The 18927-nt window shown below is 46.1% G+C and overlaps 1 protein-coding gene across 15 annotated transcripts in view; it reads left to right on the forward strand.

Moving 5' to 3' along the window:
• Window positions 1-5821: 5821 nt before the first annotated feature.
• PCDH10 (protocadherin 10) overlaps window positions 5822-18927 on the forward strand; it is a 66856-nt gene continuing 53750 nt past the window's right edge. For 9 of the 15 annotated variants that reach the window (XR_008308208.1, XR_008308211.1, XM_053254036.1 and 6 more), the window contains exons 1-3: window positions 5822-9398; window positions 11642-11700; window positions 12321-12427. Coding sequence is in view for 11 of the 15 variants with exons in the window: in XM_053254036.1 (XP_053110011.1) it covers window positions 6753-9398; window positions 11642-11700; window positions 12321-12427 (2812 nt within the window). In the remaining 4 variants the exon portion in view is untranslated. The remainder of the gene's footprint in view (window positions 9399-11641; window positions 11701-12320; window positions 12428-18927) is intronic. The other 6 variants (XR_008308209.1, XR_008308210.1, XM_053254040.1 and 3 more) reach the window with 2 other exon arrangements.

Consider the following 18927-nt stretch of genomic DNA (forward strand, 5'->3'; position numbering starts at 1 on the left):
ATGTTCCTGCATGTTCCCTCTCTCCACTGCACACCTGGATGCCTCATCAGTGAGTATTTAAAATTGTATAATACAGGCTATTTTACTCCACCTTAATTCTTTCTGCTGACCTGTATGGGTTACATCCAACTTATCTGGTTGCTAAGATATTTCATTAAATGCCTGTTATATTACACTTTGTGTTAGTTTTTTTTTTAACTTTGAAAATTATGATAGTCACCAAATATAGAACAGTAGAGTAGCGTTGTGATCAAGCCTAGCAGACACCTTACATACCAGCCAGTTCTGTAGTATAAGTCAATTCATTGTGTCTGGGGATAGGTGGTGTTCTGGTTTGACAACAACTTGTTGTACACCGCTCAGAGCCTTTAGATGGGGCGGTTTATAAATGTAATAAATAAATAACAACTATAAAACCAAGGTTGCCAACACTTGAACTAGGCCAATACCACTATAACACATAATGGGGGACTTGGAGTGGCTTTACCCTCAAGTGCTCGTAGGGACAGCAGCTCCTGATACCTCCTTCAGCTTGCGGAGTCCACCAATCACTACACCACACTGCTCCAGCTTTTTGAGTCCACCAATCAACACTTTCAAAGTCCCCAAAGAAATGTGAGTTTTACTTTCTAGGGACCCCTACAGCATGGTGACCCTCTATGTCCAGGCTTATCAGGCCTATTGGGATATTTGTCCCTGGAAGGACTAGTATTGTATTGGGTGAGGGGAAGTACTTAATCACGCAAGATTAAAGGGCCAGACATTAGAGAGTAATGGATGTGATTTTTAAAAAAACTTTATTTTTCATTTTCATTTAAAACAAAGCAATAATAACCAACATATCAAACAAAAATAGTGTGTGCAAAGTCACATACAAAGTCACAAAGTAACTCCTCCCCTTCCCTTCCCCCCTTCACTTCCCAGAAAAGGGGATGGAGGGCCCCACCTATGCTCTCCACAAAAAAGTTGTCATTGTCTACAAGCATCAAAGGTGCACAAAATGAACTTCTGCATTCAACACAACAAAAAGGGGGATGCTTTTTCCTTCTGGCTTCTCCACAGATTTGGGGGCTATTCATGGCAAAGTGCAGAATTGTTTATACCGGCAGCAACATTCCTCATGGAAATCAGCATTGAAGAAGTGGGTACCATTTACCATCTAGAAAGCCTCTGTGATGGAGTTAATTTTCAAATAAGCATGCTTAGTATTGCAGTCTCATTTTAATGCGCAGTTTATGATTCAACAGTGGGTCCACAATGGAAGAGTTGAAGTGTGTGTGTTTGTGTGCACGTGCTCTCCAACTCAACACATATGGCGTATGCTCCATATTTCCTCCACCCACACTGATTTCCCTACAGAGATGCTGTCCTTTTCTCCTTGTCCCTTGTTCTCATTGTTTATTGGTTAATTATTCTAGCCAGGCCATCTTTTCTCTCTGTGTCCTTTTGAGGACACCTTTTTATTGCCCCATCTGGATTTCCTATTTTTCCTCAATTACTTGGGAAAAACGCCTCCCGCCAAGCTCTGAGCATGCCACAGTCATAAGAGGATTTAGGAACAGATTGCTTTCGAGTCATGTTAAATCACCACAAGCAGTCATTTATCCAGATGTTTACAAACGGCCCCCCCTTCCTTCTTCGCAGAGGGGACACAAGACAGGAAGTCCATTCCCTCTCCTCCCTGTCCCTTTCTGGAAACTCCGAGAAGGAGAAGTTGAGCAGTTCAACCCAGAGAAAAGGCGGGGGGGAGCAACCCATACACCCCCAAAGCCCTAAGAGCAAAAGGTGACCCAGGCTCCCACGATGCAAAAGAACAGTCCCTGCACTTTTGATGCCGGAGGGATGGAAGGTAGGCCGAGATAGTTTTTGTAGCGTCGCCCTCCCATGGTGTAATGACTGCTGATGGAGGGGATACTGATGGCCTGCTCGCCCTTGGCGGGCGGGGGCGCTACAGTGGTGCTGTGATTATAGCTGCCTCTGAGTGGCAACTCCATGTTTTTACTGTAGCACTTTCACGGCAGTCATGACACTACCCGTTCCAGTTTTTACGCAGTTCCCCTTCATCATAAAGCCACGGACGCTGCCTCCGAAGGGGGAAACGAATACATAACCCCTGGAAGGGGGAGAGCGCAGCTGAAGATCAACGCACTGTCTGGAGGGATTGCTGGGCACTGAAGGACAGGAGGAATCCAGATTTGGGGGAAAGTGTGTTCAGAGTTGGAAACGAGCAGGCTTAACTCCGCATCTGCGGCGTACATAGATTTCTCTTATGACCAAGATGAATAAATGCCATCCAGTGCAGCTGCACGCTGAGCGTTGCTGCAGTAGGAGACTGCTGGCTGCTGCTGCTTGCCGCTGCTGCAAGCCTCGGGAGAAGGGCACGCCAGGAACCAGCAGCTGAAGAACCGATGCAGCAATTCAAAAGGGATTTTAAAAGAAAGATGCAGGAGAGAGTTTGAAAGGGAACAGTGGATGCTGGAGTCTGAAATTCTCTCTCTCTCTCTCTCTCTCACACACACACACACACTCACACACAAACAGAGAGTTTACGCGCACGCACTGACACACATACACGCAAACTACACACCAAGCCAGCAACAAAACGTCACGTCTCCAGCAGTGACTCCCTCTGGACGCTAGGAGGAGCTTGCTGCTTACATTTGTGAAGCGAAGGCGACAGCTCTCCCCATCCTCTGGCTATTGAAAACTTAACATTGTAATGCATTCAGCGGCCTTTTTCTACTAGCGGAGCCGTCCATCTCGCCCCCCGCCCCTTAACTGTCCTTTTAAGCGTTCCAGTTGAGACGCTGACTACGTTTGGAGGAAAACTGCCGTTAAAAAGGCCCCCAGTAGTCTCAACGGGGCAAGCTGCTCAGCCATTCGAGCTGCCGCTTGAGAGAGAATATCAAATCGGAAGAGCATCCAGCCCCCAGCCCCGCCACCAGCTCAGCCAGGCTGCTGTTGAAACCGGAGGCTCCCTCCCCACTCCGCTTTTTAAAGCACAAATAAATCAGGGCATAAAAGGAGGATCCTTAGGAATAGTCCACAGCTTCCCCTTTCGCGCGAGGGAGCGGGGAGCCACAGGTCCCTGCCTCCCCGAGCCCCACTCTCCGCAGCTCGCCCTCTCTCCAGCTCGCTCCCTTCTTCCCGCGTGTGACGCGGCCGCAGCAGCGCTCGCTTTAGCTCTGTCTGGCCGACCGTAAATTTAATGCAGCTGCGAAAGGGACTAACTACTTTCCCCTCCTCCCTCCCGCACCCCCCCCCGCTTTTGCTCAAAGGCAGGATCCATTCACGGGAAAGGAGCAGAACAGTCTGCGACGGGAAGCGAGAGGTGCCCACACAGATGGGCAGGGAATGTTCCGACACTGGCGGCTGGCGGCGGGATGGGGGAGGAAACCTCGCTTTAAAAAGAATAAAAGCAAATTCGCCTCGCTATAACAGCAGAGGCTATGAAAATAGGGGGGAGTCCTGTTTTCCTGGTCAGTGGGAATGACACCCCTCCCGGCAAGCTTTGATCCCATAATTACGCGTCAAATAGCCCTGCTTCTGGATATATGATGCTTTACAGCGCAATAGACCCTCTACCCGAATTGCTGAATGGGCTTCGAGCCAAGGTTGAACGAGCTGTAGATCGAGATAACATCCTCAAGGGGAAAGCAGGCATTTGCGATACGGTTTACTAAGAGACTTGCTTTTATGAACATCCCATGATGTCTGCATGGTGGGGGGAACCCATATTGGTTTGCGGTTACAAACGAGGGGATCCATCATTCTCAGCTGTAGCGTGTGAGACCCTGACTCTAAGGAATGTCTTCAGTAGAGACGTGCTTGAACCTACCTGTACATACCTTTCACCCCCCTCTCCTCGTTCCCTCCCACGCCCTTGTGTCCTTTCACACTGCAAGATCTCGATGACAATGGTCCCCAAGAGAGGCGCCATTTATGAGCCACTTGCTGTGGGGTATTGAGCCTTGGAGGCTTTCCTTGCAACGCTGTTTCTTGCAAGCTGCTCTGGGCAGCTCTTGGGGTGGAAGATTGGCGGGGGCCGCGGTCACACGCGATTTATTATTACACAAAGACCAATGTGCAGTAGATACTCCTATTAGATACTCCTAAATGTGCAGTAGATACAGTTTATTCAGGATAGTCCAGCGCTGGGGGTTGCACTATGTTCCCAATGGATTCTATTGCAAATGGCCACTAAAAGTGCACACACACACCCAGCACGCTTCTGAGTGGACTGTACATTCTCAGTGGACTGTACATTCTGAGTGGACTGAGCGTGCACATTCTCAGTATCTGTATTCGGATGACATCAAATACATATTCTGCGCTCGCTCGCCACTCCTCAAGGCCCTTGCTTCGGAGCAGTCCAGCTGAAGGCTGCTGAGCCACTCAAATCGCTTGGGAGTATTTGATTGGAGAGCTGCCCTCGACACTTCAGCATCGTCTTATACCGATGACAGCCTTTCTCCACGATGCCACCTGTCAGCAGCGGTTTCGATCTAGTAAATTATGACAGTTCGGAAAGGCGGGAGATGAGAGAGGGGGCCGTGTGTGGGGGGGGCGGTTGGTGGAGGGAGACGACCCCAGGAACGCCCGTCCCTTCCAGCACTCAGAATCTCTTGAGGAAGCGCAGCCAGGGAGATTCAAGAATACATATACAAGAAGTCACAAGGTGCCGTTTCATCAAGAGAGTACCTACGTACAGTTGCTATAGGACACTTCTTCTGCGCAAAGGAGCCTGAAGTCACCATACGAAGGCAAGCGAACCAATAGTAAACACTCTATCCATAGGGTCTAACGAAGGCTTTAACAAGTTAGCTTTTATACTTGCTGGTCTTAACCCCTTCCTCTCCCACGACCCCAAACGCAGGTTTACTTGGAAGAAACCCCCTCTGAACTGAGTGGGGCTGATTCCGGTGCAAATGTGATCGGGGCTGTTGCCTCTGGATCTGGGATCCACAAATCAGTTAGGTATGCATTTAAACTCCGTCCTACTTTAGTATTGTTATCAAGTTAGAAGAATGCCAGTTACAATGATTTGTGCATAGTACCACCAACCCCCATCAGTGAAGAGGGAGGGTTATACGCGGCTTATGGATTATTGCATTCATTCTGTCTGCCCTCCCGGATGCTATTTCAGCGAAATTGATTCAAGAGTAAATAAAAATTGTGCAGCCAAATCTTTGTTACTTAGGAAGACAGCCCTCCTCCCTACGACCCCCACCCCACCCCATCCCCGCCAAAGGGAGGGGGGAAAGCTACAGGCTGGCACTGGATAGCTATTTCAACTCTCCATTACGTGCGTGCTTTTTAAATCCTACACCAGAAAGGAAAATCAAACCGCGGGGAAAATAGATAAGGAAAAAATCGACTTCAACTTTCCCCTGTTTATGACTTTAAAATATATATATAAAGACACAAGGTACAGAAATAGCCAAAGACGAAAGGGAAAGTCAGGCGCAGGTGGAAATTCCTTCTCCACGGAGCAGTTTGTTTATTAGCGTCATGGTTTGCATTGATGACGAGAGGTGATCTCCTTGCTCAGTAACTGCAACAGGGGAATAGTAACTTTCCAAGGCAGAGATTCCCCAGCAAGCGCTTCGGGAGTGGCAGGGTTATTCTCTCTGCCATAGAGACACACACTCACACTGAGAATACAGGGGAGAGTTCTCGCGCGCTCCCTCCCCCACCTTCCCTGCCTCCATGACGGAGACTGCTGGACGTGCGGCATATCCAATGGGTTGCCGCCCTAGGGCTGTAACTACGAGGCGATTGGTTGGCAGGAGCAGGTCGCTGCGCAAAAACAGAAAAACCGAGCGCTCGCAGCTCAGAAACTGCCAGCAGAGATCACAGGAGCTGGAGCCGGGACTGGAGAAGGGAGCGAGTGGCAGCAGCAGTATCAGTGAATTGTGTTTGGAAAGGCAGGGGTAGGAGGCAAAGCAGCAAAGGCGAGGGGAAAAGAAAACTGATCCGGACCCTCATTAGCAAGAAAAATGAGGGTTCTCGGGACACAGGCTTTAAAGGAAGACATGGCGAGGGAAATTTAAGAGAATCCGAGATAAGCCCCAGAGCGATTGGGGGAATGAAAGTTTGGAGCTGCCGAGCTGCTCTCTGTCTTTTTCGAATTACCTCCTTTGGCTGGTCGTAATCATTTTTGGGGTGGTGGTGGTGGTCTGATTTTTAATTTTTGTAAAACAATCTTTCCTGTCTTTCATGTGTTTTTCTTCGTCTGAGGGGGGCATGCCCATCGGTTCTTCCTGCAGCCTTTCCCGCTCCTGCGATCAGGAAGCCAAACCGAGGACAATCTTGAAAGATACCAATTCCCCAGGATTTGCTGTTGCTGCCTCCACCGGCTCTCCGGCTGCCGCGGTGCAGTGCCAGGACTCTGGGAATAAATTAAAACGGGCTCCTGTGTCTATATAGCCACCTACCTACCTATTGCCTCTAGTTGGTCATTTCTTGCGAAGATCACCGATGAGGTGGGAGCTCTGCCTGGCGTCCTCCCGTACTCATCTCGGGTGATTTATTTATTTTCTTTTGAAGGAAGGCGATGGGGGAGAAGAGAGAAAATGAAGGAAAAGGAATGATCATAAATCCCTTTTAGAGCCCTCATCCATCTCTGCCCCCACCCCTCCCTCCCCACACAAGAGTGTTTCCTGGAGGAGGAGGGTTTTTTTTGTTGTTTTTTTTTTGAGAAAGAGGCAGTGCTGGTGTCGGGGAGGGGGGATCTCTTTCCCCTTTTGGAGATGGTCGTGCTATTCCTCTTTGCCTTAATCTGGATGGTGGAGGGAGCCCTTTCGCAGCTTCACTACACGGTGCAGGAGGAACAGGAGCATGGCACTTTCGTGGGGAATATCGCCGAGGACCTGGGCTTGGACATTACAAAACTTTCCGCTCGCCGCTTCCAGACGGTGCCCAATTCGCGGAGCCCTTACCTGGACCTCAACCTGGAGACCGGGGTGCTCTACGTGAACGAGAAGATCGACCGCGAGCAGATCTGCAAGCAGAGCCCCTCCTGCCAGCTGCACCTGGAGGTCTTCCTGGAGAACCCACTCGAGCTCTTCCGCGTGGAGATTGACGTGCTGGACATCAACGACAACCCGCCCGCCTTCCCGGAGCCCGACCTGACCGTGGAGATCTCGGAGAGCGCCACGCCAGGCACCCGCTTCCCTCTGGAGAGCGCTTTCGACCCGGACGTAGGCACCAACTCGCTGCGCACCTACGAGATCACCCCCAACAGCTACTTCTCGCTGGACGTGCAGACGCAGCCCGACGGCAACCGCTTTGCCGAGCTGGTGCTCTCCAAGCCCTTGGACCGGGAGCAGCAAGCAGTGCACCGCTACGTGCTGACGGCTGTAGATGGAGGGCAGCCCCAGCAGCGCACCGGTACCGCTCTGCTCACCATCCGCGTGCTGGATTCTAACGACAACGTGCCCGCCTTCGAGCAACCCGTCTACACGGTCTCCCTGCCCGAGAACTCGCCGCCGGGCACGCTGGTGCTGCAGCTCAACGCCAGCGACCCGGACGAGGGCCAAAATGGAGAGATCATCTACTCGTTCAGCAGCCACATCTCCGCCCGGGCACGGGAGCTGTTCGGGATCTCGCCGCGGACGGGCCGCCTGGAGGTCAACGGCGAGTTGGACTACGAGGAGAGCAGCGTCTACCAGGTGTACGTGCAAGCCAAGGACCTGGGGCCCAATGCCGTGCCCGCCCACTGCAAGGTGCTGGTGCGGGTGCTCGACGCCAACGACAACGCGCCGGAGATCAGCTTCTCCACCGTCAAGGAGGCGGTGAGCGAGGCGGCGGCGCCGGGCACGGTGGTGGCACTCTTCAGCGTCTCCGACCGGGACTCGGAAGAGAATGGGCAAGTGCAGTGCGAGCTGCTGCAAGGCGACGCGCCTTTCCGCCTGAAGAGCTCCTTCAAGAACTACTACACCATCGTCACCGAGGGGCCCCTGGACCGCGAGCAGCCCGGCGGCGACGCCTACACGCTGACGGTGGTGGCGCGGGACATGGGCGAGCCGGCGCTGAGCACCAGCAAGTCCATCCAGGTGCGCGTCAGCGACGTGAACGACAACGCGCCCCGCTTCTCGCAGCCCGTCTACCAGGTCTACGTGAGCGAGAACAACGTGCCGGGCGCTTACATCTACGCCGTCAGCGCCACGGACCGCGACCAGGGCGCCAACGCGCAGTTGGCCTACTCCATCCTGGAGAGCCAGATCCAGGGCATGTCGGTCTTCACCTACGTCTCCATCAACTCCGAGAACGGCTTCCTCTACGCGCTGCGCTCCTTCGACTACGAGCAGCTCAAGGAGTTCAGCTTCCAAGTGGAAGCCCGCGACGCCGCCGGAGGAGGCGAGGAGCCCAACGGCGAGGAGGCGCTGGCCGGCAACGCCACCGTCAACATCCTGGTGGTGGACCAGAACGACAACGCGCCCGCCATCGTCAGCCCGCTGCCCGGCCGCAACGGCACGCCGGCCCGAGAGGTGCTGCCCCGCGGCGCCGAGCCAGGCTACCTGGTGACCCGCGTGGCGGCCGTGGACGCTGACGACGGCGAGAACGCGCGCCTGACCTACAGCATCGTGCGGGGCAACGAGGCCAGCCTCTTCCGCATGGACTGGCGCACGGGCGAGCTGCGCACGGCCCGCAAAGTGCCCGCCAAGCGCGACCCGCAGCGGCCTTACGAGCTGGTCATCGAGGTGCGCGACCACGGGCAACCGCCGCTCTCTTCCACCGCCGCCCTCCACGTGGTCTTGGTGGACAGTGCAGTGGAGCGCCAGGGGGCGGGCGCGGGCGGCGGCGGAGGCCCCGGGGGCGGCGGGGGGCTAGGCCCCGGGGGCGCAGGAGGCCCCGGGGGCGAGCACCGGCCCAGCCGCTCGGGGGGCGCGGGGGCCGGCGAGACCTCGCTGGACCTGACGCTGATCCTCATCATCGCCCTGGGCTCGGTCTCCTTCATCTTCCTGCTGGCCATGATCGTGCTGGCCGTCCGCTGCCAGAAGGAGAAGAAGCTCAACATCTACACGTGCCTGGCCAGCGACTGCTGCCTGAGCTGCTGCTGCTGTTGTCCGTGCTGCAGCCGCCAGGCGCGGGCCCGCAAGAAGAAGCTCAGCAAGTCGGACATCATGTTGGTCCAGAGCGCCAACGTGCCCAGCAACCCCGCCCAGGTGCCCGTCGAAGAGTCGGCCAGCTTCGGCTCCCACCACCACAACCAGAACTACTGCTACCAGGTCTGCCTCACACCCGAGTCGGCCAAGACCGACCTGATGTTCCTCAAGCCTTGCAGCCCTTCCCGCAGCACGGACGCCGAGCACAACCCTTGCGGGGCCATTGTCACGGGGTACACCGACCAGCAGCCTGACATCATCTCCAATGGCAGTATATTGTCCAGCGAGGTAAGGCATCCCTTCCCCATCCCCTGAGCCTCCCTCAACTGCCTGGGTATCCCAATCTCTGCTTCCCCATCAGGTGTTGGGAAGTGATCATTGTAACTGCCAGTATTACTGCCCAACTTGGTGCATATTTACCCAGGATCAGTCCCCCATGTGTTTAGCTGTGTGGATAGGATCGCCCCCAACTGCACTGCTCCAAGCATTCTTTACTCGGGCCCGGTACTGCCCAGTTCTGTACTTGGAAGCCCCAGTTCTGTACTTGGACTTCAATGAGATTCTCCCCCCGCCCCCAGGAGTGGGTATAGGATTGCAGCTTCCATTGGCGTTAATACTTAATTTGTTGTCTTACTATAAGTACTAAGGTTCCTGATATGTATAGTAACGTTGCTCTGTGGATTTTCTCCCACAAATTCTTAGAGGTTTCTAGCTTGAATCATTCTATGGTTATTGATGCATATCATGTATTTTACCTCCCTTCCCTTCAGTAGACTGCATTTACAACTACTATAAGTAGTAGCAGATGAGCAGTCAGCTGATTTATGTCCTTTCTCCAGAAACGCATGCTCTTGTCATCAATGATCTCCTCACACAGTGCCACCATCAAACTGCAGTGCAGTTCTTCTGCACCATCTCTGCCCCCTTCACTTTTTATCTAGCCGTTTAATGCACACATTGTTCCAAATAGCGCCTTCCTAATACCTCTCTTACTTTAAATAATTACGATGCAGGACAGGCTGACATCCGAGGTTCCTTTTGGTTTCAGCTAGCAACATCCTCTTTTCTTCTGAAAGCAGAAGGGACTATGCACTGGAGAGAGTATCTTAGAAATTGTTGCAGCCTAACGCCCACACTCTCTGAATTTGAATGAAGCTAGCCAAGCTTTCCCCATTTCTATATCAAATCAACATAGCCTTAGGTTAGATGATGCCAGTATTTATTTTCACTTTTAGTTACACTACTTGATACATCTGAACACCACTGTTTTGCTTTCCTGGCCACTGCTCTTTTCAAGGAATGGCAAATCTGAGAGTATTTCTTTAATCATTTCTATACTCAAGGCAATATTTTTTTAAAAATTTACATCTAAGAATACTTGCATTTATGATTAAGACTGGGAAAATTCTCTTGTGGATAGCAAACTATCAGGCAGCAATTTTAAGTAATTCAGTAATCAAAGACTTATTCATTAACGTTTCATTACTCTAGCAAGGTCCACCTTACACTACAGTGTATTTTTGTAAAGAAGGTATTTCCAAAAGAACATCATTGCCATTCTCTATCAAAGCTTAGCAGTCTCTTCCATGATGCATATTTTTGTATTACCCTAGAGTATAAAGAATTTTTATGGATCATATGATGGAGGCTTAACATGTTTCTGTTAAAACCTGGTCTGCTGGGCATTAAACTGTGTACACCATCTGTGTCAATTGCTGGAAGAAAGCACAATTTGAGTCTTCTAAAGCCAACAGAGACCTTTAAAATGTTAGCATTTTGAATATTGGCCTTCTAGAACTTCAGAAAGAAATGTGTCTCTTTGCTGGCTATTTGTCTGCTTTAGAATTGTATTCCTTTGCCCATAGGTTGTATTGAAATGCATGCTGGTGTTCAGATTGTGGGACCATTATTCAGAATGAATAGTAGCTCACTTGATATCTCTCATGTGTGGTGTAGGTGGTTGGTTATTCAGTAATGGTAAGGAATTAAAATCCAGTCTTGGATTAAAAATTCCTGTTGATTAATCTATGAGCCATTTCTATTGGTGCTTGTTTATTTGGGTGAGTGGGGGGAGAATATTTCCCCCCCATGGATGTTTAATGGCCTAGCTGTTAGTGAACATAGGAAGCTGCCTTATACTGAGTCAGACCATTGGTCCATTTAGCTCAGAATTGGCAGTGGCTTCTCCAGTGTTGAAAGCAGGAATCTCTCAGCCCTATCTTGGAGATGCCAGGGAGGAATCTTGGAACCTTCTGCGTGCAAACATGCAGATGCTCTTCCCAGAGCGGCCCCATCCGCTGATGGGAATATCTTACAATATTCACACATCTCCCATTCAAATGCAAACCAGGGCAGACCCTGCTTAGCAAAGGGGGCAATTCATGCTTCCTACCACAAGACCAGCTTTCTCCCATAAACCTATATACAATACCTATATACAGGCACCTGTATCCATTATAATAGCTGTAGTTATAAACTGGTTGCTCACAAATGTATACTAGGATCTGATTTTTTTCCTATTTTTTTTCTAGACTAAACACCAGCGTGCAGAGCTCAGTTATCTAGTTGATAGACCAAGGCGGGTAAACAGGTAGGATCTCATTCCTTATTTCCGAATGATGACCCTAATTTTGTAAAACCTGAGATGTATTTCAGCAAGTATAAAGGGGAAACATGGAAATGTGTTTACTGCAGATGTCGAATAATAGCTGAGGAATATCAAAACCAAGTTGTTGAGACAGTACCATTAAGCAAAATAAATAAGCACTGAATGAACATCTTTGAGTTATGGCTTTGGTAGCTCTCTGAAATTACCTGAAAAGAGAGTGGAATGTGATTTTGTGCTCGTTTCAAACGTGCCTCAAATACTTATGAGCCCCTCTGTGAGAATTGGCAGCTAATATTGACTTCTCTGTGTGCAAATTTAGCTTCCCGTCTTAAGCAAATTCAGCCAAATTATTTATAACAACTGTGTGTAACACAGGCGGTGTGATAATGGCTACTGTCTGTTCCAGTTGGATTATTAATGCCTGAAAGTACAAGTTTTGTATCTGATGGAAAGAGCAGCTCTACAGAAGCAGTGCTGAGAGCGGGGAGGTCTGGCTGAGTGCAGCACCGCATGTGGCCATGTGATGGCAGAAGAATGTTTTATGAGTTTCCTTTTTCCTGGGTGTTCAAGTATTAAGTCTCTTCCCCCCCCCATGTTTCTAGTTCTGCATTCCAGGAAGCAGACATAGTAAGCTCTAAGGACAGTGGTCATGGAGACAGCGAGCAAGGAGACAGCGATCATGACGCCACTAATCGAGGTCAATCCTCTGGTAAGTCTGATAAGGGGGAATCTAAATATTTGATCTTTTAATAAGAGAAGCAGCAAGGGCAATTACAGATAGATAAATAAATAATAGGCCAGAAGTAATGTGATACAGAGTGTTTATCGTCTTATGTGCATATACAGCTAGATGGGCTTAGAGTGATTCAGTTTGTAATACACAGAGAAAGATGGACCCTGGAAACCCTGGCTTCTTGCTTTTGAGCATTAGAGTGTGTTGGTATGTTAATCCTGCATGGCTGACTCTCCTTGAATGTTAGTCTTCTCTACTAGAGTTCTGAAGATGCTGATAAGTTTTGGTGTCAGGCAAAAGTCTCCTGCAAAGCTGTTGGGAAGATTTCAGAGCAGTTTGCAGTGACTATAGCAGGCTATAGATTTCAGAGCAGTTTGCAGTGACTATAGCAGAGTGATGCACAGTGGGTGTGGCCCTAGGGGAATGAATAGGAAGGAGTCCTGTTTGAATGACAGCTGGATTTTGAAGGGTTCTCTCTCCCCCCCCCCACGCACCCTTTGAGATCAGCAGTGTCTCTCACAGAGTATTGGGAAAATATAATGCCTTGCATTTTCAGGATTTAGCATTTGTAAACCAGTAAGAGGGCTGCATATGATGATGAAATTTGGATTAATGGCCATATTATATGTGACTATTTGACCTTTTATATGCTCATGAATGGAAATTAAAATACCTGTTAGATATATTCTTGCGCCACTGCTGCTACACCTATTTGAGATGAGCACTGATCCATTTGGTGTTTATTTGGCTGTAATGCACCCTGTAGCTTAGTAGGTATCAATGCCATTTGTCACTAGATTGTCATCACCAAAGGTTTGGGAATCCAGGATTAGCAGTAATAACCTCTCCCCTTCAGCTCATAAAAGCTCTCTAGGCTCTTCTTTCCCCCACCCCCAGATTGTCTTGCAGGGTGAGCCTCTAGGGAGGCGGGTGCTTTTCCTCTCTCCTGAAACATCCTCTTATGCATGAGCGTGAATGGCTGACTGATGCCCAGAAGCACCAAGAGACTGAGTGGAGGATATTCTAGCCCTCCACTCTTGGAATGTGTTATTCCCTTTGCTTGTGGGAAGCCTAGGCACACTGGCAGGGGAAAAACCCATTCAAGGGCTGCTTTATATTGCTGCAAGTCATTAATATGCAGACCTAATGAGACTTGAGGAGAGCCAAGAGCCTCTGAGCTCACTGCTCCTTGCAGGGCTTCATGCTTAGTGAACAGAGCATTTATTTTGTGTCTGGGAACCTGACAACAAACCAGCTCTTGCCAGAAGTTTACATCGAAACACAGAGCCTTTTCATTTTTTGCTCTATATTTGGCATATGATTTATTGTTGTCTCAAATCTGTGCATTTTGCCTCTTTCCCCCCATCCCCAGTTCCTTTGCACCCCTTTTGAGGCAGCAGTCGGTGCTTGGGGTTATAAAAATCTCCTTTGCTTTATCTCTGTTTTTCTTTCTACTGGGCTTCTTTATACACACACACACACACACTCATTGCAGTACTCATCTCCATGAACATTTCAATCAGTTTATTCCCTCAGCATAATGAACCATAATAACCAAATGGGAGAGAAAAGAATAAACATCTGTACAAGAAGCTGGGATAGAAAGGCAGACTGTGGGAATATAGTCATTGTGATGCACATCAAGCAAAAAGCCATTTTATTTTAGAAGAATATAGCAAAGGTACTGTACATAGGTTTCTTAGATTCTCTCCCCACCCCCCGCCCAAATAGTTTATCTGGGATTTGTTATATTCTGAAACTTGGCAGCTATTTTTATATTGCACCTCTAAAGATGTTAATTTGTGTTACTGTCTGAACCCAATAAACTGAATGTCAGCTGATTTGGAACTCATATCTTGAAACCTGTGGTCCACCTGCTGTATAGACTAGCCTGTTTCTAGACTTACAGGTTTCTGGAAATTAAAATTGAGGGGAATAAACTAGACTGGAAAATTGAGTCTAATCAAAATTAACATTTTGTACTGAAATCTTAAGTTAATAATGGCAGTATTCAGTTTTGATAAATTATTATAGTAATCACTTTGCTTAAGGATTTTTGCAGTGCTGGTATTTAATATATAATCATGGTGTACACTGGATATATGTTATCTAACTTTTTAGTTAGTTGTGATGTACATGCATAAATCCTTGGATTATGTGTAGGTTTCACAACAGTAGTTAGCCAAGTTTGCCCTAACATTAGTACTAACAAGAAAGATTTCCTTGTGTCTGACCTTCACTTCCATTCCTGCCCATTCCTCTTAAATTGATTCTGTGAAAAGTGTGGGAGCTAGTCCTGTTTGAACTTGAGTTTTTAGTATTCAAGGATGCTTCCTTAAGGTTATAAATATGGATAGATTATATGAAAAACAATTAACAGTGCTACATGCTGGTAAGCTCTGGATCAGAACTCTGACAGTTACTCAAAAAAGTGTAAAGAAGTGATGGACAAGACAGAGATAGAGTTAAATTATTTAGTTACGTGTTTCAGCTTCCACCTTATCTAATGATGAAGGTGGAAACTAGTTTAACTAAATATTTTTTTATCTTAACTCTTGTCTTGTCAGTTATTTACATGTCTGCATGTGTGTGTATTATTTGTAGAGATGTGGATATAGCAATTGCTGTAGCTGTCTGTACTGTTACATTATTTCCTATCCTTTCATGTTTCTCTTTTGCATCTTCTTCCTAATATTACTTATTTAAGCAATTTACCTCTCAAAGCAGAAGTTGCTGATAAACCAGAAAACCAATAATAGTGCCTTAAAACTACTCCCAAAAATAATTGTCCTAAAATTCCTTATAAACGTGCAAAATAAATATGCACCAACTATGCAGCACTTCTCCTTTTGATTTTGCATCCAACATAACATGTAAAGCAATTCTGCAGCCTTTGTTTTAGGAACTTGAGATCTGTGGCAAGGCTGGGAAATTTGGTTCTAAAAGGGAAAGAACTACCAACAAGTATACATGGCAACAACAGGGTTTTAAAAATAGATCTATTTCTGGAATATTTGGAATTGTATGCAGTCCAAATGAAAGTGTCCCCCAATCCTTGTTGTAATCTGTTGAAGCAGTATGTGTACTCAGTCAAATTGACTGAGCAGACTTGAAATAGGATAAGTATTTGGCTGTTCAGTATTGAATATATACATATGAAGGTACCTTATATTGAGTTGGTACAATAGTCCATCTAGACCAGTATTGTCTGCTTTGACTGGTGGCAGAGATTCTTTTAATTCAATATGTTGTGGACTGAACCCGAAACCTTCTGCATGCAAATCATACATTCTGCCGCTGAGCTGTGGCTCTTCTTGGTTTCATATTGAATGGATTTAGCATCCCAAGAAGGGTACTGTATTATGATTTCTTGTTGGGGGGGAAAGTCCTTTAGTTTTCAACAGGATGGATTCCATTAAAGAAGCCCTTTTTTTGCATGTACAATAATCTCCTACTGGAGAAATTCTTCTAAAGGTAGTATCTAAGGATTCTACCCCCCCCTTTCTCCATGGGTAATTAAGCTCTTGGCTTCTCTTCTGAGACTTCCAACATAGGTGCTAAGTACCACTCTCTGTGTGTGTTTGTGTTTCTGCTGTGTGATGTGAACACCTGTCTGCCAGGACTTGGACCTAAGCCACTGACTCATTTCCTCTGGTTGCTCACGAAATAAACATGATGATGCTGATTTAAGAAGACTAGATTTGGGGGGGATCTCAATTGTGTACATATTTCATGTAGGCAATAAAAACTTTATGGATTTAGATATCTGACAAAAAGTATTCAGTATGGATGCAAAAGAAACATTGCCAGATTAAAGTGTGTATTTTTTTTCTTAGCATGTGACAGTGTGTTCTGCAGGTTATTTTTATCTCTATACTTCTATAAGGGACTGATCAGTCTAGCAACTAAGATTCTGGTTAACACACATAATATATACACAGAAACAGAATACAGTATGTACTGTACATGCAAATTCACAGAATTATTTTGGCAAGCTATTTGGGAAACAGTTGTTAGCCCCTGAAAGAGCTAGTGGATGTCTGTGATGGAAATAAGAAAAAGTATTACCCTGCAATTCCTGAATACAGAAAGACAAATGGAAAGACAGAGTTTTGAAAGGGGGAGACTGTTATTTCCCTCTTCCAGATCATGTACAGTTTGGTTCTTTGCATGACATTTGGGCACTTAGCTAGTATTTTATTTGAGAAAATGAGGGAAAGGATGTAGTGTTGTGTTTTATTTTTTATTTTTTTACTCAGTGTGATTGCTCTGTTTAATTTTGTTTCCATCTCGCTGATTGAGATTTTGCTTTTGAAAGCAAAAGCTTTGCTTTTGAAGAGCTTTTGGGAAATCGGAAGGGTAAGAAGAGACACTCAGATGGTTGATAGCAGACTTATGAAGGCCATTTTTGCCATAGAAGAAATGGGAAGCCTTTTATTATTCAACAACCATAACATTTTTGCAGAAAGTGAGTGGCTTTGGAGGGGAAAAAAACACCAGGCAGTTATTAGCACCTTCCTTACAATTGCAGTTTTTAATTGGATAATTAGAGAATGATACTTTGAAGATTATTCAAAATCTCTGGAGGCTTTCTGTGTATAGGGTTTTTTCTCCTTAATTTAATCAAGAAGAAACAAATCTCAAAAATGCTTAACATTTTAGAGCAAAATAAGTGATTTTGCACTCATTCCAATTCTTCATAATGGTTGCAGTCCTGTGCATAATTAGGCTGCTTTATTCTCATTGAATTCAGTGGCGCTAAAGTTAGGGATTGCAACCCACTTCCAAGTTAAGCTTGGAAACAGGTTACAATCCTGTGTACAGTTTGAATTCAATGGGTCTGAAGTAGTGAAACTGTACTTAGGATTGGAATCTACTTCCAAGCTTCTTCTTTTTAAAAGGGTGTGGGGATATTGATATTCAATGCAAGAATATTGCTCTTGCTTCAGCCTTTATTTTTAAAATGTTCCTTTGCTACTACTATTTCAACAGTCCATGCTTCTTTACTTTTAATTAGTGTGGTATTAGTAGTAATTTATTCCTATACTTCTATTTATTTCATTGTCTATCTTTATAATACATTTTTGGCTTTCCTATTTAGAGTAGATTATATTACTAATGGATATACTGTAGATGTGTTTAGTGATCTAGATGTAGACAGAGAACATGAGATGGTTTGCTCGTCTTTTTATAAAAAAAAATAAGATATGGTGCTGAATATTATTGAGCAATACTTTGTATTAATATAATCCTGTTGGCACAGCTGAAAATTTTATGATCTCCATTCATTTTTAGAATTTTAGTTTAATTAGTAATTGCAGGTCTTTGTGTGTTACATGTACCAAATTCAGTTACGAGTTCTAAATACATTTTCCCCACTGTAGACTGGCAGTGACAATAAATAGGTTGGTCCAGAAAGACTGCACATTATGTTAGATTTATGACAGAGTAGAGATGGAAGTGTTTGAGTGACTGAACACTTCCCTAAAATATAAATCAGGAACATGTCTTGGTTTATGGAGGAGTGAGGGGTAGACAGTCACCTCCTTGGTTCATACTGGCAACACTCTTAGAGTGCAGCTAGACAGTTACCCAATAATATACAGGATCTGCTTTAGTTGTAAACCAGCTGAACAGGAGGCAAAGAGGCACCTTTCTTAGTGGCCCACATGTGCTAGCCACAGCCGTATAATGATGTCAGATGCATGCTGACACAGAGATGTGGCCAGCTTCAGGAAAGGCGAAGCACACAGCCCCTTATCTGCTTCCAGCCAGTGAACTTTTTGTTCAGCTCATGAGGTAAAGAAATCTTTAATGAGGCTGAATAGCGGTATCAAAAAGCATAGTTAAATAATAGTAATATATAATATGATAGATAGATAGATAGATCATTCTATCTATCTATCTATCTATCTATCTATCTATCTGTCACCCCTATGTGCCACAGTAGGACATCATCCTAAATTATTTTTAAAAAGGTTTTGTAAATTGTGAACGATGCAAGTCATTTACTGGTACTAGAGAAAGACATGCTGTTCTGGTATTTTCAAATATTTTGTATCAGTACTTCTGAACTGATATTTGAGCACGAGAGTCCCACTTTATGACATTAAGAGAAAGTATTTATCCCTGTTAGATTTGAATTGGCATTTTGTGTAAATGAAGTATTCTTTAAAAGGATGATTTCTGTAATCAGTATACATATTCCATAAATGTATAGAAAGCAGAGATTCCCACAGAAAAAGAAACATGTTAGCTCTCTGTAATATTTCAGATAAAGCCTGTCCCTTCTAGAATTATAAATATTATTGGAAATTAAATGCATGTTGTGAATCATTTAAATTATTTTTTAAAAATAAAATGTGTTTTTAAAAAGGCAATAGATGAACAAATCTAAAAGAAACTTGGTTTTCTTTTGTTGGACAAGAAAGAAGTACAGCTTGATATTGCTTAGTGATGGACTCTGTACTTCATTG

The sequence above is a fragment of the Hemicordylus capensis genome, chromosome 5 (assembly GCF_027244095.1).
Source record: "Hemicordylus capensis ecotype Gifberg chromosome 5, rHemCap1.1.pri, whole genome shotgun sequence".
NCBI lineage: Eukaryota > Metazoa > Chordata > Lepidosauria > Squamata > Cordylidae > Hemicordylus > Hemicordylus capensis.